Here is a 22,034-nt window from a genome sequence, read left to right as displayed (position 1 = left end):
CGCACTTGGAAACGGTTTCGCACCGAAGTATTCAGAGCATCACTTCACGAGTACTGTGAGAGCTTCCCTCAAGTTTTGATTGTACACTCTGTTGAGCACAACGCTCCAGTTGCCGCCAGAACAGTTTTTGTCATTGCAAATTGTTAGTGCGAAAGCACCATTCCGATGGGAAAAACCCGAGCAAAATCTTGCCATGTTTGTATGATTACGGGGTTGGTGTGTTTTTGTCGAGTGAAATAAATAAAATTCCACGACTGGGATTCGAACCCTTGTGGCGTGAGCAGATCTGCCTCGCAGGCCGCGGTTTAGCACTCAATGTATTATGCCACAACACACTTCCACGCTGTGCAGTGCACATCGTCTTGCTCATCAACTAATACTACTGTGAAAGTAATATTAATCAACAAATAGTACTATCAAAGTAATGTTCGAGCTTTGAGCTATGTGGCAGTAGTTACAGAGATGTACGCTTCATTATTTGGCGTGGACAACGCAGTGGCAGAAGCGCTGCTCTTAAGCATAGGCTGCCGGCGTATATGGGATAAATTGGCATTGATGATGAAAAAGCTGTAGACGTGCATAACTGGCTTCCTGGGTCTGCGACACCTCACTCGTGCTTTCAGGTACATGGAGCTAGTGTCCACTAGCAAAAAACTGCGCTTTCACAAAATAATTCGTATTTAGCAATGCTAAGTCGTCTGCCATTTTCGTCATTCCAAAATTATAGGGTAGGAATGTGATGCACAGGAACTTTGGGGATCTGCTTGTCCTAGCGAAGGCAGCACCGAAGCGACATTCCATTGAACCAACAGAACTCGTTTCGGTCGTACCGCACAGAGGTCTCAATAGTGTCCAGGGCGTACTATAGGAGCAGGTGTTGCTCAACGAAAGACGGTGAGATTGTTGAGCATTAAAGAGATCGAGGTGTGACTTCTCTTCGCGTACCACCTTACGGTGGAATTGTGAGGATCCAGATTGGAACAACACACAATATGTACCCGCATTCGGCAAGACTTCCTTGTCGGAGTCTCACCGTGTTGGGTTTATTCACTGTTCCTTTCGCCTATACAAACCCAACACGAGGAGGGCTTTCAAGTGCCACAAGTAGGACCATGTCGTACGAACTTATATAGGCAAGGAGACCTGTGGAAAGCGCGCCAGAAGTTACCGCCGCACGGACAACTGTAAAACATTATAAAGAAAACATGCAAACTGTCAAGGGCCACATGCTGCTTAATCACAGACATGCGCAATAATCAAAACAGAAAAGCAAATTATCCGCCTCAAAACATCTACGCTAATTCAAGACTAAAGTATGCAAAACAGATAATCTGGATCCTACGCTGAAACTGTGGAAAGTAGAGCCGAGTGGTTCCTGGTGACAGCAGGCAGAGATTGCAGCATTGTTGACGTGTGCCGTCTTTGTCTGTACGAAAAATGGTACCCAGGTGATGAAACTATTCACATTCCAATGTCCCCCTTACGGGAGCCTATGAGACTGCCAAGACAAGTGAGAGGGACAGTGTTTTTCCTTTCGTATCCGGGCCTCTCCCAGAGACGATGCAGCTCTCAGTGATTTAAGGGCAGCATGAGGCTCCTCTTGCTCCACGGGCTCCAAGGTGGCACATCTCTGCGGCCTCTGGATTCCAGACCATTCCTGAGAGACCGGGCCAGCCGAAACCGTTCATCAGCCTTTAGCCATCAGGCCCACCGGCGCCTAGAGTGCTGAAAGAGTCTCCTAAAGAGCAGTACGGTCTGCTATAACGTACAAAAGAGAAACATCCAAAAATTCCTAGGTCGGTTAAGCGTGGGAAAGTACAGTTCTTGCAGGTATAGTGTTCATCCTCTGCGATAATCATGACTCACAAGCGTCTCATCTGGTGGAATTGGAGAGGACTATTAAAAACCGGTATGGCAGATATAAATATTGAGAGAATACCAAATCAACATATTATATCTGGAAAAAACAGACTTAAGCTCAGCCAATACAGAAAAATAGGCAGGGCAGTGCTGTCTCATAACGTGGCTTTGCTCTAAAGACTCAGAAATCGATTCCATGGGAAGCCGATCGCTGATTGCCGATCTTGTGGCTGTGGCGATAAGAGCCCTAACGATTGGTCACTATTTGTTGTCATTCATTTGTTGTCATTTGTTGTCAAGCCAGGAATTCGAGGCGTTAATTGATCAAAAACCAGAGCCGTTAATTGAAAAAGGCCAGAGCCAGATCCGTGCTGATTCGAAACTCTAATGCACACTAACCGCCATGGGGATGCACGCGAACTTACTCCCGAGTTGTGCGTCTCGAAAAATTCGTGTTGGTCTCCATTCATGTCTTTATAACATGATTTACCATACTATATTATGCTATAATACACTATACTAAACTATACTATGCTCTATAAAAGAGCGAGCATGTTATAAAATAGCACACATGGGCACAGCAGCAGGCCTTGCTATCGTTGCTCAATTGGTCATGACGTCCATCAAACGGGCTGTTATTATAATGCGTATAGGTGCAAGCATTTCTCTGTGATTCTCAGTCACATAAAAAAATGCAAAGTAAATCTCCTTACGAAGTTTAACTAGCAAGCTGCTGATTGGAAGAAGTTAAGAGAACGCTCAGAGCTCAGTTCTACACCTAGGCATTGATCACTTTGAATAATTCATCGCATTCCACATAACGGGCGACACAGGACGCTGTATTTCACATACATCAGAAACAACACTAAACAGGCGTATATTGTTGTAGAATGCGCATTTAGAGGATGCCCGTGAGCGCCAGAGTAATGCATGGTTGAAATTTCGCAGATACGGGAAGTTCAAAACCTACTAGCCTTTAGGCTTGCTGAGGGATACGGAAGGCGTATTCGACGTGTGTCGAAGCGGGAACGCAGGGCATTCTTTCTCTCATCATTCAGTTTTTACACAAATATACACAAAATGTGGAACAGTCTTAGCGACCTTAGGGGGAATAGTGCTCATCCAACACATTTTGTGAGTGCTGTGGCAGCCTACTGAGTCTCCAAGACGACGCAGAAGGTAAATGTTTTGAATAAGTATTCAGACAGCATACTGTATGCATTTCTTTCTGCCCAGACGCTACCTCTGGAGTGGAAAGCTATTCATAAAAAGAGCTCATCCGCGGGAAGGTGCAATGTCCTTTTTGCAGTGCTGTAGCTGAATGTTGCGTTAGTCACGTGGTAACGCAGTGGTAAGATTACATACAGCATTCTGGAGCGTCTATGAACACCCTCATCCTATCTCTGTTCAATAAGATCCCCTGGGCGCTTTCACAAAACCGGGAAAGCGGTGATTATCAACCCAATACTTAAGCAAGACAAGGGAGCCACACCTGCGGCGAGCTATCAGCCAATTTCTTTATCGAGCTCATTATGTAAGAGTTCGATAGCGTTATGGACTAACGCCACGCTGTTATTAGGGCCGGCTGGTCATCAACAAAACACCTTGTTGCTTTAGTGTTATGTTATGGGTAGTTTGGTGCACAACTGCGCTATTTATCTGTTTGCTTTGCTCTGGAGAAAGCTTATGAGAAAGCGTAGTGCTATGGTACCCTATGTGAGCTCGCCTCTTAGATTATCAAGGGATACGTTCAATGCTAATCAGAGTTATCTGTACGAAGAGTCTTTAAAGCTTTTGTTTGAAAGTCTTTACCAAAACAGTCCAGGCATGGAAACGGTGATCATAAAGGCACCGCTCTCAGTTGCACACTTTTCATCCTCAAAATGCATGAACTGATTATCGCACTGCGTTGATACATCTATTACTCTGTTTGCTTGGATGATGCACAACTAAGCTTCGATTCATGTGATCTGTTTATCTTGAAACGGCAAACGCAGTTAGGAGTTTACCCTTTCTCCAAGTGCGCAAGCGAAAATGGCCTTAAAATTAACGAGGACAGTAAGTGCCCAACATCGAATGGAAGACAGAAGTAAGGAACAAACTGAGCACAATGAAACAAAGTACAGCGAGGTGTGTCTAAGAAAACTGAATCTAAAAAAGTATGCCTCTGCAGGGTTAGGGTACGACATACATACATGTCACACACACATCGTCTAAAGAAAACACCAGCACACCCTGCACGAGTTGTGGTTGCAACATCGCTGTTATCCACATCGTAATCATATGCACGCAAAGTTAAAAATAGAAAGGACAGGATTTTTCGCAGTTTTACGCAAAGAAAGTACCAGTGCTCCGAATCATCTTTCTAGGCGATGAACGAATTCTTACTTTAGATATGGTTTTTGTTTTTAATGTTGTAGGATTTTAGGCGGAATCTCTTATTCTGAGTGGCCTCGGCGCCTTACTTAGCTTGCTGCGTTATGTTCGAGGGGCCTCGCACTTTTTCCTCTGAGAAGGACTCTGGTTGAGTTTGCCTGACCATGTCTTTAAATTAAACGACGATTATTGAGCACTCTTACAGGCAACATATGCCTTTTCATTTTGGTCATTCCGCCGGACTCAGTTGGCTTCACGACAAAATACGAACATGCATATACCCATTGCATCCAGGTCTTTAACACGAGCGTTGGTTTTATGGCAGTTTAGAAATTTTCTATAATTGCGTGCGTTATTTATCCGAGATGGCCGACCATCCCGCATGTGACAATCTTTGCCCAAAAATGCCCTTGAGCCGTAGAAACTGATTATCATCATCTTCAAGAACAGGCGAGAATATTAAACTGCACTCATCCCTCAAGAGCGCCACTTTTATGCGCAGCTGGACCACACGGCCTTTTAGATGTCGCTCACAATCTTTAAGCACACCCAAACATATTACTGGGCAGCGCTAATTCACCTAGAGCAACATTATTGTAGGTAAGCTCGAGAGCGAGAGATTCAGTTACAGCTTACAAACGTGGATAGCACAAGATCAAGGAAAACAAGTTCCATCGTAATATTCGCCAGCTGTTTACACTCGCTAATTATTCTCATAAACATGATGAGAGAGAGAGAGAGATAAAACATTTATTATTTCATTGAAGTGCTCTACGAGTCAGGTAGGCGGACTCCTCTGTTCAGGACTCTGGTGGCTTGGGCGGATGCCTGGACCAGTCTGATGATGCGACACTGGTCCTCCAGACCATTGCTGTTCAGGGCTGCCTCCGACTGCTCGTATGATGTCTGTAATGTTTTTAGATGAGGTGGTTTTTGGGGACAATTCCAGGAAATGTGAAACAGCGTAGGCTTATCGCCGCACCATGGACAGAAGGGGCGGTATTTGGAAGGGTGGGCTAACATGATGAAAGAACATAGCTACGACTCGTACATGCAGGCGCTGGTTCTGAAAAACTGGTAAAGCAGCAGAGGCGCTGGTATCCCTTTCGACCACTGGCCGTGTAACGGTGGCTACTCCGCTTAGTAACTAAAAGGGCCGAGCTGCGCATATGCGCCAGACAACGTAGCGCAGTCACTTGGCCAAAAAGGTGCCAGAGCACCGTTCTAGAACACAAAGAGGCTTTCTGCAGAATACACGTTAAGGTGAAGCTCATGTGTGCGCAATAACTTTCCTATTACTTTTTTGTGCAGTCCTTACGTGTTCCCGCTGTACCGGCTCTCGTTCTTTTGGGTCGGCTTCTTTGGAACTGTTGTCACTCTTACATTGGGGACAGCCCTGAGTTTGGTCACAGGCAAGTATACGGAAAACGAGTTGTCTTCAATGCGTTCAGTAATGAGTGAACTCTTAAACAGAAGCTGGTGAGCACGCTAGTTGGCTGGCCGAGAGACGCTGATGAGAAAGTACGGTGTGCAAGTGATAAGTACAGGAATACGCAAGACATCCTGTGCAGTTTTGTTTGCACGAAGTGTGCGACGTTAGTAAAGCTAAGAAGCGCGAAATAAAACAGGCAAACTGAGTGTCTGTTATTTTTTAAATAAATTCTGATGGCACGTCACCGGAGACCCTAGATAGCACCAAGAAGATGCGCGCAGCAGATCTGTACTTGCTGTACCATTTCTTTATACGTGTAATATTTAGCTGATACTACTTCTCAAATAAACTAAGACATCCTGAAAACAAGCCTAAGGTATTAAAAAAACACCCGTTAAAACGTTTTAAGACATATAAAGGTTACATAAAAAGGTGCTCAGTTTTCTATATCCTGTTCTATTTTAACCAGCTTCTCTTTAAATACTCCGATTATAGTCTTTTTAAAACCCAGATCTAAAAATGTGTCTAATTATTTCTAGAACGCTGTAAGTACTTCATTGTCATGGCTGCTGAAGAACAATCTAAAAGTTTTGTTGACACGCCTTGTGAAACGCGATTGTCTTTACTTGTTTCCTATCAACTTGTGTACTAAGAAACAATTTTCACAGTGTGCAAGTGTGATTGTTGTTCATATTTTCTCTTGTTGCTTTGTGTATTAGTACGCTGAGCTTTGCATTTTGTTTAATTTTCGTTTCTCCGTAAGTTACACATCATGCAATTTTGTCTCTGCTAAGTCTGCACTTCGCATGATTGCCATGGCCCGCACACTTGTGCTTTTTGTTGCGGTTCTGCGAGCACACGTATTTTCATGTATTTATGGTTTATGGGAGTTATGGTCCCAAACCGACTCAGGCTATGAGGGACGCCGTAGTGAAGGGCTCTGGAAATTTCGACCACCTGGGGTTCTTAAACGTGCACTTACATGGCACAGCACACGGGCCTCTTAGAATTCCGCCTCCATCGAAATTCGCCGGCCGATGCCGAGCTCGAACCTGCGACTTTCGTGTCAGCATCTAAGTGCCATAACCACTGCGCCACACCGGCGGCCTAAATTTTTTATGTGTAATTCTGACAAATAAATACATATGTGTAGCAAAAAGTATTATAGATTTCAAACAAGATCAGTTTTCTTCTTTCTTGCCTGTCTCATGCTGCAGCACTTATTTCACATACTTTATCACATGTATTTATAGAGCAGCAAGTCATTAGCTATTTGCGTATATGCTGGGCTATTTTGTTTTCAGTTATTTTTCTTGCCCATTCTACTCGTAGTTTCTATTTATATGGCACGCTATATCTACCCTTCACCATTAGTAAAAAAATCGAAAAATACTACTAGTAGGGCAAGCTCCGTGAATTTCCCGGTGCAAACCATATATTACACGTCGGGTTTTAACACAAAAAATATTAAGTTCGTTGAGTTGCACTATGCCGGCAGTTGTGCAGCGCGTTGGCGCAGGACTGCTGAATGTGACGTCGCTCTCCTGATTGCTCTGCAATCTAAGTTCGCACGTGCATATAGGCGCGCATCTCGGTTCAGTTCAAATTTATTTCCATCATTTCGCAATGTTGACGGACTACCTGACAAAAAGCTGTAAGGAGCGCTTGACGCGGTCAGGGAGCCGGCGGAAGCAAACAGTGGCAGTAATAGCAAGATTTCTGACAAGCATCTGTTGGTAATCAAAAAATTTAGTACCTTTTATGACTTTGGTTTGGTTTGTGGGGTATAACGTCCCAAAGCGACTCAGGCTATGATGGACGCATTAGTGATCAATCTCTGAAATTTCTACCACCTGGGGTTCTTTAACGTGCACTCACATCGCACAGTACACGGGAATCTAGAATATCGCCTCCATCGAAATGCGGCCGCCGAGGCCGGGATTGAACCCGCGTCTTGCGGGTCAGCAGCCGAGCGCCATAACCACTGAACCACAGCGGCGGCGCCACTTTTATCACATGTTTACAAAAATTAGAGTTGAAGCAAAAATAACAACTGTACGGATGCAATACGCAGAAAATTTTGTTTCCATTTATAAAATATTGCTGCAGAAGTCATGATCGTGCAAAAGACTGACAAAAAACTCACATTTTAGTTCATTACACGTGGTATCATTCCGCGAGTAAACTGCAACAAAGGTCATTCTAGAAACAATGAGCGCAAAACATTAGGTATTATTGCAACTTGACTAAGATTGCAAAGAATCATATTCAATAGAATTGGCACTATATACGTTAAGGTCTCCAAAATGTAATTTGTTCGCTGGTGTGGAACCATCCATTTTTCAGAGCACGTGTTTTAGATATATGAGTGCATTATTATGAACAGTAGGCCTGTGGGGACGTTTTAGCACAAAAGCATCTGCAAGAAAAAAAATTAGGGCGTATTGGTTATTTTCGCAACCTGCAGGGGATGCCTTAATTGTTCGAACGGGACGGCGTTAGGGAAGATTGCTTACGGGGTAAACAAGAGTAGAATTGCGCATGTTTTATAATTACACAATAAACTCGCAGTTGTCTGTCCATGGTTCCAAACTCGAGTGAGCCACAAGGCCTCTTTTCTCGAGGCGGTAAGAAAACGTGACCAGAGACAAGGAAGAAATCGCAATTTCTCATTTTAATAGAAGTTAAAATCAGTGACATCAGCCGTGAAGACTCTTGAAGAATGGGTCGATGACAGAACTATAAGCGAAGTCATTTCCATTTAGGATTACAGGTCAAAAACACTCAGGGATTGTCAATTTGTAGTACTGTCTCGAAAAAAAATCAAGTTACAAAAGACCCGGTTACTGTCGCGCAAGTCTGAAGCGATAAAGCAGCGCTCTGCTGCGCTTTTCCGCACTCAAACAGTTTCTACGCCATGTCCTGTCATACACGTGAACGTAAATTCTTAATCACTTGTTGACGCGGAAGCCGGAAACACTAAGATCGCCTTTTTCCGTCCACTATCTTCTCGGAGCAACTAACTGGGCCATAACCTGCCATGTTTCTCGATGCAGCAAAGGGAAGGCACACAATTATGCAGGCCACTATACTCGTATGATACAAATTTTTTCGTCTGGTTATTTTTGGGTCCTCATAATCCGCCTGTGCGTCTGCGTGGTTTCAACAACAGCGAGGGCATGGGTCAATGGAAGTGTGATAATAATCAGCATTAAAAAGTTCAAATGAGATTAATATATTCTCCTCTCCCCCTTATACGTAGACAACAATACTCGCATGCGCAATAAGGCCGGCAATATCATTAACAGTCAAGCACAATACTGTTCGAGCTTCAAGTATGCGCGTTACTCATGTGTGCCATGCAAAATTTGTAAAATAAAGAATGGCTGGAGTTGAACGTGGGTTAAACCTAGTAATCCGAACAAAAGCTGTGTTAAGCATGGTCTCCGGCCTCAAATCAATTTTAAAGGTCAAGGGTCAAGTCAAAGGTCAAGGTCAGGTACCCAATAATCAGTCATATTATCACGTTGTCATACTACCAAAGCTTGGGTTATACCACCGCGCCGTTAAGTTCGGCTTGACTTTGTGAGTCATTGAAGGCCATTGTTGATGTGATGCCCACTGTCTTAAATCAAGTGTCAAGGTCAAAGGTCAGGATCAGGTATCCAATGGTTATAGTCGTACGATCATGGGGTCATACTAACATAGCTTGGGCCACACCACCACGCAGTTAACTTCGGTTTGACGTTGTGAGGCATTGAAAGTAATTGTCGATGTGGCGCCCACTGTCAAAGCAAATATCGAGATTAAAGGTCGAGGTCAGGTACGCAATGTTCATAGTCACATGATCATGTGGCCATACTACCATTGCTTGGGCCATACCACCAAACAGAAAAGTTCGGTTTGGCCTTCTGAGGCGTTGAAGGTCATTGTCTCATCCACATTGAAATCGAAAGTTGTATCGCGGGGTGTAGAGCTAGCACTATAAAACGGCACCTCGTATTTGCATTGGCTGTTATAGTTCAGTCTAATCATCTTTTTAGAAATATAGGCTGAGTTCTTCAAAGAGATCCTAGGTAATCGTTCTGCAATAAAGCGTGGACACTTTTTGTTCCCACGTTCTCGCTGCATTGCTGGCATCAGAAATCTCTCGCCATGATGCTTAGCCGTTCTACTATCTCGTTAGCGTGCGAACATCACAGTAACATTGTTCCTAAAATATATATATTTTAAGCAAGACTGAGACAAATCATGCCAGAATATGGCGGTGAACAACTCAGGCTGGGGTATATGACGCGGTGTTCCAGGCGCCAATTTTTTAGACTAATTGCGGTGGTGCGGAAACGTCTCGTCGATTTCGTAAAAATCGTCAATAATTTTTTCGCTTTTCTTTAGGTGGAGTCCAGAGAGCTCCAAAATACATGCATCTCACCAGCCCTTTGTTTCTCAACTTCTGGAGGCGCTTCAAGTTTCTTCGCCAAGCCGTTCACGTAAGTCGGATGTTGAGACGGAAATATCGTGATCCGTCACAGGCAGTATCCCGAGATTGAACAAAAAAACTCACAGCACGATTACGATAGTCAGCAATGCGTTATTCCAGCAAAGCTAATGTGGGCGCTCTCTGCGTGTGAAGACAAGAGTTTTCTTATTTATGCCTGTGTAAGAATTAAAGTATTGAAGCGGCTTTCAGAGATGAATGTCGTCGGCGTTGCGCTCGTGCTTCAGCAGCTTGCAAAGCTGTATCTTGTAGCTACCCTGCTCCGAGGGCGGCGCGTTTGCAGCTGTGTAGTAATTACGGATTACATAATATCGTAATCGAGCTCCTTTGGCTTTCATCTTCCTTCAAAGTACTGTACAAGTGTCCAACTGCTGTATGACTGCCACCTCGCCTTTAGATAGAAATTCTTAAAACTTCTGTACAGAGTGCACTGAACTGCTATCTGTGTGGTGGTGTATTACGACCAGGGGCCCCACTCGATGGCAACGAACGTTGCACGATACGCGAAACACGGCACGCGTGCAGAAGGTAGTCAACCGATTGCGGTTAAGAACTACTCGTAGTCACGTCACCACCCAACCAGCGTAGCCAATCGGCCCCACATTGCAATTGGATGACTTTACTCTGGACATTTGCCAATATGTGTGCAATATTGGGCCGATTACCCATGCTGCTTGGACAGGTGATGCCCCGGCACAAGACGAGAAATACGGCGCGAGGCACATGTAGGAGGAGGGGGGGGGGGGGGGGGTCACATGATCTGCTACACCAACACCGACGCCAGTGAACCGGCAGATGGTTAACAGCTGCGCCGAAAAGGACGAAGAGGCAATGAGGATAACTCCATCGAGTTATAGTTTTCAGTAAACGCACACTGTCTACAGTTGGGTAGTCCAGGCATAGCACAGATTAGGCCGGCACTCATTTTGATGCGAAAGCATTACTAGTCCCAATACTAGAATACTAGTCCCAATACTAGTCCCAATACTAGGCGGCGTGCAAGTGTTCCTTGCAGATGGTACAGAAAATTCCATCGATGGCAAGAAACACTAGGTGACATCACCAAGCGGCCGTATGACGCACACAGCAAGCCGAACGCCACCTCTTCAAACAGTCCTATGCATTTAGTTCGTCTAAATACCTACAGAATTCCTACAGAAATTCCTACAGAAGCCCCGAAGCCTACAAGCAGTGTATAAACGTGCTGTGTATATACGGTGTCCAGTGGTTATGGCACTCGTTCTCAAATCCATACCACCATGACTTGCCAGTGGCGACAAGTCCTCCACAACGCACAGCTGGTCAAGAGCTGCACGCGGCGCATTTAGCGCGTACCGCCGCATTTCCTGTTGGAACCTGCCGGTCAAACGAGAGCAGAAATCAGGTGATACAGCCGGACCATACGGATACACAAGCTCTCTTCCAATAAAGAAGTAATCCACGACGAGAGCGACTCTGTTCACTACGGCTTCGTAGACAAGTTCGGGTCTCAACATAACTGAAACAATATGGTTCATGCCATAACGGTTGAAGGATTGTCGAAGTCTGTTTAAGAGGAGCGCAAGCACATCAGGGTCGTTCGTGGAACCGCAGCCTGCCCTCGGCTTCTTCCAGTCAACAGCTACTCCGTTTAAGCGATAACGACTCATTGCGTCAGTTATGCTTAGCATCAAGCGGTTCATGGTAGCACTGTCCCGACCCAGCCTGGAAAAATGCGGCGCATCATATTCGAAGCCGCCCAAGGCCAAAAGTATCTTGATTCCTGGAAATCCAAGCCTGTCTGAAATGTTCCGCAGCTGGTATAGGCCTTGCCGGCGGTCAAATCTGGGCAGTCGGCTCGTCACCAATCCATTGTCGATTCCCACCGACCAGTAGATGACGTAAGAGCAGAGGGAAAACGGCAATGTTTCGAACAAGAAGTGCCACCGGGTGCTGCTTCTCATCACATCCTTGTTGTCGTAGGCGCAGAAAAAGGGCATGGTGTTCAGATTTGAGGCCGAGCCGTTGTAGTGAGGGCCTATTTGTAATATTGCAGGGGGTGAGTTGACGACGGGTGTTTGCAGACATATGCTTGGCACCCCGCTCCAGGCATCGGTGGAGGTCTGTGGTGACGTCGGGAGGTACGTTGTCGCGTTAGATGATGACACTGGAACCGTTGTTGAAGGTGATGTCACCGTTGTTGATGGCGAAAGAGACGTTGGCACCCGCGAGGATGGCACTATAAGCGTTGGCGCAAGTGTGGTCGCTGAAGAAGGGTAGCTTGGCACTGTAAACGCTGACGGTGGAAGGGATGGTGAAGAGTGGCTTGGAATCGTAAATGTTGTCGCCGGAAATGAAGCTGTGGGACTTGTCATGCTAAATGTTGGCGCTGGTACTGTCTGCGAGGGATATGTTGGCAACGTGTGCATTTGTCCACCCCCTGGCGGGATGGCTCCATGGACGAGGTAAGGGACCAGCAGCAGCCACGAACCACGAACCAGCAGCCACGACCAGCAGCAGCGTGCTAGCGCCGACCACTATGGTGCCTCACGTCAACCCCGTGTGCAGTACCACCACCTGCGAGCCCGCCGTCAAGAGCCCAGGGAGACGTACCAGGACCTCGCCGCCGCCATTGAGCGCCTGGCTCTGCAGTCGCTGCCGGGAGCGCCTCAGAACGCCGTGGCCCTGGTCGGCACGGAGGCGTTTGTCGACGCCATCCGACTCCCCGAGGTGCAGCGCTTGGTCCGCTCTGGCCGTCCTGATTCCGTCCGCGCCGCCATGGCGCTCGCCATCGAGGCGGAATTGACTTTGCTGGCCACGCGGGGGTCGCCACCGTCTGCCGAGCTCAGCGTCCGGGTGCAGGCTCCTCGGTCCGCAGCCCCAACTGCGGCCTCTATCCGACGCCTGTGTAACGACGTCCGCATGACCTGCTTCCGCTGCGGCCTGCGGGGACACTACGCGAGGGACTATGCCGGCCCTCCAACGTCGGGAAACGATTTGGCGGAACTCCGGGGGGCACCGTTCCGCCGAATAGAGTCCGTCCCCACACTCCTTCGTTCTCCGCGTCCCCTCCTTTCGTCGGCTCCGATTACCACTGATGCTCCTTACGTGCTCGTCGACGTCGCCCTGCTTGACCGGCACGTAAAGGCCTTGGTTGACACTGGAGCGGCTGTCAATGTACTGCACAAATCGTTTGTTGCTAACGCGCCCCACCTGCTTCTGCCAGCCGCCAAAACCCGGCTCTTAGCTTTTAACGGCACCCCTGTGGAGCAAGTCGGACGTGTCGTCGTCAACCTGACAGCACTCGGAAATACCATCTCCACCGAGTTTGTTGTCGCAGACAGCCCTATTTGGCCAGTGGTCCTCGGGTGCGGGTGGTGCCAGCAAGCCGGAGTCTTCCTTAATTTTACTAGAACCAAATCACGGGCGAGCCGAACTCTCTGTGGGCCGGGCTGGCTTGGCCGGGTTTCCAGCCTCGGTGTCGCCCTGTGGCAGTCCCTGGTGTCGGCGACCAAGCGTGCCTCAGCATCTCTGCGTGACCTCGCGACGAAGTGGCCGTGTCGAGTCAAGCCGTTCGACGTCACTACCGTGACTGTGGCGTCCGCCGTGACCCTGCCACCGGGTGCGGCAACGTGGGTGTATGCCAAGCTTGACAGTCCGGTCACAGCAGACGTGCTGTTCGAACCCATCCGGTGTTCAGCTCCAGCCCGTCAGATGACCTCCCCTCGAAGCCTTCTGCCGGTGCTCAAAGGAGAGGCCCACGTATTCATGCTCAACATCAGCAGCGTACCTCTCGCGCTGACTCCCGGCACGCAATTGGGTACAGCCTCAGTTTTGGACCCCGGGTCACCAGTGGCGTCTCTGCAACCAGAAGCCCCGCCTCGCCACCCTCCAGCGCCGGCGATCCTATCATGGGAAGAATTTAACTTTGGACCCAGCCTGACCTGCGCGGAGCTCGCCTCTCTGAAGACCTTGCTGCTCGAGCATCGCAGTTGCCTTGCTCTCAGCGCCGGTGAACTCGGGTGCACTTCCTGGGCTCAACACCGGATCAACACCGAAAACCGCGGGCCCGTTCATCACCAACCTCGCCGTGTAGCGCCAGCCGAACGGAGAGTCATCCAGCAGCACGTGTGCGACATGCTTGACCAGGGAATCATTGCCCCTTCTTGTAGCCCTTGGTCCTCCCCTGTCGTCCTTGTGCGCAAGAAGGATGGAACATTCCGCTTCTGCGTTGACTATCGGAAGCTAAATGTTATTACTAATTGCGACGTGTACCCGCTGCCTCGCCTCGACGATGCGCTTGACCGCCTGAAGGGGGCCCGTTATTTTTTCACGCTAGATCTGCTCTCGGGCTACTGGCAGGTGCCTGTTCACCCCGATGATGCGGAAAAGACGGCTTTCGTGACTCCCGACGGCCTTTACCAGTTCAACCGTATGCCCTTCGGTCTCTCGAACGCTCCAGCCACCTTCCAGCGTCTCATGGACCGAGTCTTAGGCCATTTGAAGTGGACTATGGCGTTGGTCTACCTGGATGGCGTAATTGTCTACGCGGCTACATTTGAAGAACACCAGAGACGCCTCAAACTCGTCCTCGAAGCCCTTACCTCTGCTGGGCTTCGCTTAAAACCAAAAAAATGTTTCTTCGGTTTCGCGGAGGTGACGTACTTGGGTCACGTTGTGAGCCGGCATGGCATTCGTCCCGACCCTGAAAAGCTAAAAGCGCTTACAGCTTACGAAGCTCCCACCACCGCCAAGGAGCTCAAAAGTTTACTTGGATTTGCTTCGTATTTCCGTCGTTTCATTCCGGACTTTGCCCAGCGCAGCGCTCCATTGACCGCCCTGCTGAAGAAGAATGCACCGTGGAGTTGGACGCAGGCCCAACAGCTCGCGTTTCTTGACGTCAAGTACGCCCTCCTCGAGCCTCCTACATTGGCCCATTACGACGAATCGGCCCCCATCGTCCTCCACACGGATGCCAGCCAAGATGGGCTCGGCGCTGTCCTCCTGCAAGAAGACGAGTCTGGTGACCACAAAGTCCTAGCTTATGCCAGCCGCCAGCTTTCCGACGTTGAGCGCCGCCGCCACTCTTCAGAACTCGAGTGCCTCGCCGTTGTCTGGGCCGTCGAGAAGTTCCGTCCCTACCTGTACGGCCGTCACTTCACCATAGTCACGGACAATAGCGCTCTCACTTGGCTGCAGTCCGCCAAACATTTGAATGCCAAGATTGCACGCTGGTCCCTGCAACTTCAAGAGTACAATTTCACAATAGTGCATCGGCGCGGCTCTGCCCATCAAGATGCCGATTTCCTTTCTCGCCACCCTTGTTCCGTGACGGCTTTGACGGACCTGAGGACTGCACAAACGCAAGATCCCGCCATTGCTGCCATAATCCACTCCCTTGGCACCGCTGCCGGCGCAGGCCTCCGCCAACTACGCCGGGTCTATCGAATGAAGGACGACCTCTTGTGTCATGTGAAGCGGCTCCGTGGTCGACCACCCGTCTGGTTGCCAGTTGTGCCGGCAACACTGCGGTCGCAAATCTTGCGGGGCTTACACGACGCTCCCACGGCTGGTCACCTTGGTCGCGGCAAGACCTACGCACGAGTGTCGGAGCGGTTTTGGTGGCCTAATATGTCCAGAGATGTCAAGGAACACGTGGCGTCCTGCCAGACATGCCAGTACAGAAAACCGTCCACAGGTGTAACCAAGCCACCCCCGCAGGCTTTTTCGCCACCAAGTTCACCTTTCGAGCTGGTTGGACTGGATCATTTGGGCCCGTTTCCGAAGACGCGTGCCGGCAACCGGTATGTTCTGGTTGCGATCGACTACTTCTCCAAGTGGGTCGAAGCACTGCCCGTTCCAGACCCGTCGTCCGCTCATGCCGTCGCGTTTGTGGAACAGCATCTCGTTCTTCGGCACGGTGTTCCCCGGCGCCTCATCACGGACCGTGGGAGCTGCTTTATGTCCCATGAATTCGAGCGAGCCCTCCGCTCCTTCGGCATTGCGCATTCCACTACATCCGTCAATCATCCGCAGTGCAATGGCCTCGTGGAGCGTGTTAACCATACCCTCACGGATATACTCGCATCCTACGTCGCTCCGTCCCACACAAACTGGGATCGTTTTGTTTCTGCTGCAGCTTTTGCAGTCAACGCTGCAGCGCAAGAAACAACGCATGTGACGCCGTTCTCAGTCGTCTATGGCAGAACGCCCTCCATCCCTCTCGACGCGCAGTTGGGCCTTCCCCATCCTACTGCGTCACCAACTGAATCTGCTCAACGACTTCATTCCGCCCGCCTCGACGCCCAGCGCAACCTCCTCACGGCTCACGCGCGTGTGCAAGCGGCCAACGCGGCAGCACCACCACATCCCCCCTTCCGGCCCGGTGACTTGGTCCTCGTTCGCCGCACCATCCGTGCGACTGGCCGTGCCGCAAAGCTCTTGCCCCGATACCGCGGCCCTTACCGTGTCGTTGCCCGACTCGGCCCCGTGACATACCGCCTCGAAGACCTGCCAGAGCGTCGACCATGCGGTGTGCACCACATTTTCCCAGAGCATGTTTCAAACATGAAGCGATATGTCTACGGCGCCCGCGGTGACTCCGACTTAGCTACCGGGTCCTCATCAGTGCCGTCGTCGCCTGCTGGCTCCATGCCTTCCCCACGCAATGCAGTCCCATAAACAGATCGCCGCTCAATATGCATCAAACTCCCTGAAGTTAGCCTAACCGGTGTGGGACCGTCTTCGGCGACTGCAGACACCTTCGCCCAGCTCACACACTTCGAATTCAACGAACAGTGTGACCGTTTCCTATCTGCGAGCCCACATTGCATCGCCCCAGGAAACCCTGCATCAAAGCACGGCCTGACTTCTGCGCCCCCCCCCCCCCCGGTGGAAAGGTGATACGGGAATAAAAGAAGAGGCGGAGAGCGAGCGCGAGCGGCGAGCGCGCGGCGCTAGCACTAGGGAGATAGAACGAAAAAGCTTGGCCGCCGCCGGTCGTGCTTCGCCGGCTCTCTTCCGTACTGCTGCTATATTTCTCTGGGCGGGCCCGTGGCCACCCCGTGGCATCCCACACCGTAACAATATACTCGTCACTGGTCGACCTTTATGTTGCGCTAGTTCTCCCGACATTTGTTTCAAAATTTTAACGCAACCGTTGGTCGTACCGTGTTCCGTGTGGTTTCATACGACCTCTTGTTGAATGTAGCTTACATGTGCTGCAATTTGGAGGGTGGCTTGCCACAGGGATCCGAACCAACGACATATGCGCCTTCAATTTTATGCCTTCCCAGACTTTCGTATCAAAATTGTGATGCAAGTGTTTGTCGTACAGCTTTCCGGGTGGTGTCATACGCGTGTGCGCCTGTGTGCGTGTGTGCTCATTGTAATATATAGATGCACACAGGAATAGTTCTGCTTCCCCATTCCCACACGTAAGCAGTGATAAGCGTCTCTGCCGAATTTTTATTTTTTAACGCTTGTGTTTCCAACTGTTCAAAATCTTGTTTAAAAATCACTGGGGTATTACAAACAAATATATACAATATGGACTGGTTAAGATGGGTTAGAAAGAAGCATCATGTTTTTCCTCTACAAACCTCTCTTCCTGATTTCTTAGACAGAGTGATTGATCCTAATTTTTTTTGTCTCTGTCCCTCTCTTTTTCTCTGAACAGCTTGACGGGCGGGAAGCAGGCAATGGAACGAAAGTTGCGCCCGGGCAACATTACGAAGAGGAATGCGTGGCGCTCAGCTCGGAACTGGCTATGCACAATGAAGGGCATGAATCCATTCATCTCAAGGTTGACTACCGGGGAATGTCGGCTGCTTGACACTAGGAAGCATCCAAATATATTGAGTGGCAACAACGTGTCACCATATGTTGTGCAGCAAATGCACGGCAAGAAACAATTACCGGGTGGCAATAGCGATCTTTTTCGCAATATTTCTCGTACGGTATTTCTCTGAGTTAGTGCGTTTATTTCCATAACGCATATCCAGAAACAGACACTCCCCAAAGGATCCTCGAGACAAAATGCACAATCAAACGCCTGGAAAACGGCATTTATTGTTCCCAACAATTCCTGGTAGGCTCATTACCGCGGATTTCTTTGACGTTCTGCTGCGTCCCAACAGCGAGGCCTCCAAGAATCAAGAATTAAAACATATGGCTCAAAATTCCAAGTTCAAGCCGCTGTTGGGTAGCCCGCTTGAGGTCGGGAAAACAGCTGGTGTATGCAACCTATCTTCGCACACGCTTGACACGGATGAACACAGCGTACTTCACCGAGGCCTAAATTTCAATATGGCGCTCCTCCAAATGCTGCCCACATGACCTCCGCTGTTGAAGAGGCTATGCGCGAGGTCGCCCCAAGCTTACATCGCGAAGCATGCTCACGGGCCAATGGAGCTGTCTCTAAGCTTGCTAAAAGAAAATTCGCACTATCACACGCGCAGAGCAAACAGCATTGGGCAGGCTGCAGAAGAACAAAGATATCGTGATCTTGCCTTTTGACAAGGGTAACGCCACTGTCGTCTTAGACCGCACCGACTATGCGCGAAAAATAGACGCTCTCCTGGAAGATACAACCACATACGTCAAGCTGGCCCGAGACCCTACAAAGCAAATCGAAACGGAGCTGCAAAAGCTTCTTGTTGACGTTTTCGGGACTCAAGTTGTCGGGACACCTCCACCGGGCACTTGCGCCTTTGGCAGGAAATACGCCTACGCACATCAAAGACTCGGCACACTTTATTGACAAACTGAAGGCTGCGACTTTTGGCGACGATAATGTTATGGTGTCTGTGGAGTTCGCTGACCTTTCCGCGAACTCGTTGGCCTTGTGTTCGCAAGGAAGGCCGCTCAGCGGGGTCGGAAGTCCCCAACAAAGGGGCCCGTCCCGTCCCTGCCTCCCCTTTGTGCAGCGGACGTCCTCGTTTACGCCGCGCCGTCACGGGGATGACCCGCCGGGAAAAACGCGAACCAAGTACAGCTGACGACATGTGGTTGTTAAGGGGTGGACGAGGTTTCGAGGGCGCACGAGATACGGCTGAGTGTTAGTCGGGTGACCGGAAACCTACTATTCCTGTAACGACTGTCTACTTCCCTTAACGACTGTCTTCTCTTTGTTGCTGTCAACAACCTGAGTCATCGCCTCGTCGGCACATGTTTCTAGCGTCTGTGGTGCCGTGGGTGGCGTGGGGAACGGAAGTCGCATTTGTGTTGTTTGTCTATTTGATTGCAACCTCTCCTTTCCCAAATGTTTAATCAGTACTTTTTCCCCAATCTCTGATCAGTGGGCGGACCTTATTGTCCTTTCCCTAACCACTGATTGGCGAGATGGGTGGTTTGTTATCTTATTGGTTGCTGTCCCCGCTAAGGGCGGAGACAGAGGGTTTAAAACCAAGCGCTCTGGGTTGAGCGGGGGCTGAATTCGTCTGATCCACGATTTAGTCATGTAAATAGTTTTCTCCTTGCTTTGTTTCTTCTCGTTTTTTTACCTATGTTGTAAATAAATAGTTAACCTTTTCCTTTCCTTGAGTAATGTGAATGTTTGCGAGTAGAACCACCGGGTCATCAAGAAACCCCGATTTCATCAAGTAGTTTCCTCTCATCACCACAGGAAGGGGGAAACTCAACTGGCGCAGTCGACAGGATCGCAAATTCTTTCTACTCAAGGCATTGGACGGAAGGTGAGAAGAACAAGTCGGTGGACAAGCTGTTTGTCCTAAAGGAGAAAACGTGAAGCTGCGTCGCAAGACTGACATCGAAAGCTTCAGGATCACGGGTCGAGTTCGAGAGGACGCCGGAGGCTCAAGTCAGCTAGGAGCTGAAGGAGCCGGGCAACAACAAGGCATCGAGGGTTCGAGTCAGCGAGCTGCTGAAAAGTAACCAGGCGACCAAGTCAAGCCAGTCAAACGAGGCAGAAGTCAGCGAGCTGCTGAGAGATCCAGAGCTCAAGTCGTCCGCATCGAGGAGCCTGTCGTCATCACGGAGGACGACGAGATCACCGGGGCAGAGAGCAACCAGTAAGGTAGGAGACCTTTCTGCTTTCTCCGAATTCACCATGTCGGTGTAGTGTTTATGTGCTAGAAACGATAGCACGGAAAACGGAGATGGCTGCCGTACGGTATGATCAGGAGGGCAGGATGCGACGTGTTGAGCAGGAGGAGGCTGAACAGCTGAGTGAAATTGAAAATTTGAAACTCCAAATTGAACTAGAAAAGAAAAAACTTGCACAGATGCAATTGAAGTTAAGGCAGGGGGCGAAAGTTGATAGCGAGATCTTATTAGCAGCAGTTCAATGTTATACCTGCATGAAATTTGGACACTCGATGATTGACTGCCCGAATTCAAAGCAAAAAGAAGATGTTCCCGCGGTGAGGACCGATGTGTGCAAACTAGAAGCTCAGGTAGAGATACTGGCGCCTGATAAGCTACATTCCCGGTCGGAGATGACTGTTAATGAGGTCAGTCAACCAGATGGGACAGAGGATCTGGCATGCGGAGACTTGCATACCGAAGGTCAGAGTTCTGAAACCTGTGTGGATTCAGGGACTAAATAACGTTACCAGGGGAACAGATTCAGTCACTTTCTAGGGGTGAGTGCTCTGAAGAAACAAAACAGGAAGGTGCGGTTCCCCAGGTAGCGGACGCTAATCTGACGTGTGTGCCGATGACTACAGCTTTGACAGCTGAAGCGGTCAGACAGCAGGGCCTAATCTTGTGTGTCGCACCAGAAGAGATAGGCATAGGAACGTTAGTCACTCCTGTGACGAACATGTTGTCAGAGCAACCCAATATAGACCAGACCCAGGACACACATGAGTGTATTGCTCGCGAACAAGAGCTCAGCATCGTACCCCAGCCAGTGTGCGCTAACTCCGACGCAGCATTAAGGGTCGAGGACGAGGAGAAGGCGGATCTGATAGTGAGAACGCTCTTCGCTGTAGATAGTAATCCAGCCGCCAAAGATGAGTTGTTTTGCCAGCCGGTGCTGACACTGTGCGTGCTGACAGATCTGGCTGAAGGTGTAGGGCAGCTAGTAACATCGGAAACACACTCGGTACTAGAGCAGCCAGAAAGGAACCAGCCAGACGAAGAACATCAGAGCTCAGATTGCGATGAGCATTTCAGAAGCTCGGACGAATCTGTTCGAGACAGACTCGTGGCTTCAGTGGAGCTTCAGGCAGGTCCCGAAGCTGCAAATGTTTCTGCATCAGATTGGGAGCTAACAGGGACAGCTGCAAAGAATTTCGCAGTGGATAGGACACTGGTGGATGTAGGCAATTCCTCCATTACTGTAGGTTTCCACATGGAGCCACCTGCCCCATCATCAGAAGTGTGCAAGCTCGGCGGCGAAGGGGGTCGTAAAACGATAATGTGTGAGGGCAGGCTCTTCTCTGAGGAGAACACCGGCCGCCAACGCTGTAAACAGCTAGCACTGCCTGAAACACGATGTCAAACTGCAGGACAAGTTGACGATGACAGGCCTAACCCGACGGTAAAACTAAAAGTAAGGGTGTATGCAGACGCGATGGCAGCAGCAATCTTCTTATCCCGCGAGGAGCCGGTGAGCTCTACTGATCCGATAGCGGCGGCAGCCTTTGCAACCGGCGCTGTGCCGGACAATTTGAAATATTGGTCCAATCTTATGGACAAAGCTAAGAGGAAACATCTTCTTTTTCGAGATGTAGGTGGCTAGAAATCATTCGGCCAATTTGGTGCACCGATCCGACATGGTGGTTCTGGAACGTGCAGATTGGTGTCCTAACCTTGTGTGCACGGAACGAATTGAGGCTGCGTATGTGTGTGCGCAGTGCTGCTTGGAACCTTGTGGCCGGACTTTAATGTCACACTGACAGCAAGTGTCCGCGTGACATTCTT

At 49.3% G+C, this 22,034-nt stretch overlaps 1 protein-coding gene across 1 annotated transcript in view; it reads left to right on the top strand.

The window, feature by feature from the left end:
• LOC144102512 (sodium-coupled monocarboxylate transporter 1-like) overlaps positions 1-19,187 on the top strand; it is a 32,099-nt gene extending 12,912 nt beyond the window's left edge. The window contains exons 6-8 of the mRNA XM_077635770.1: positions 5,548-5,648; positions 10,064-10,158; positions 17,824-19,187. Coding sequence (XP_077491896.1) covers positions 5,548-5,648; positions 10,064-10,158; positions 17,824-17,979 — 352 coding nt within the window. The 3' untranslated portion in view covers positions 17,980-19,187. The remainder of the gene's footprint in view (positions 1-5,547; positions 5,649-10,063; positions 10,159-17,823) is intronic.
• Positions 19,188-22,034: the final 2,847 nt, after the last annotated feature.

The sequence above is a fragment of the Amblyomma americanum genome, chromosome 8 (genome assembly GCF_052857255.1).
Source record: "Amblyomma americanum isolate KBUSLIRL-KWMA chromosome 8, ASM5285725v1, whole genome shotgun sequence".
In the NCBI taxonomy this organism is placed as follows: domain Eukaryota; kingdom Metazoa; phylum Arthropoda; class Arachnida; order Ixodida; family Ixodidae; genus Amblyomma; species Amblyomma americanum.
This window is presented reverse-complemented; position numbering and strand designations above follow the sequence as displayed.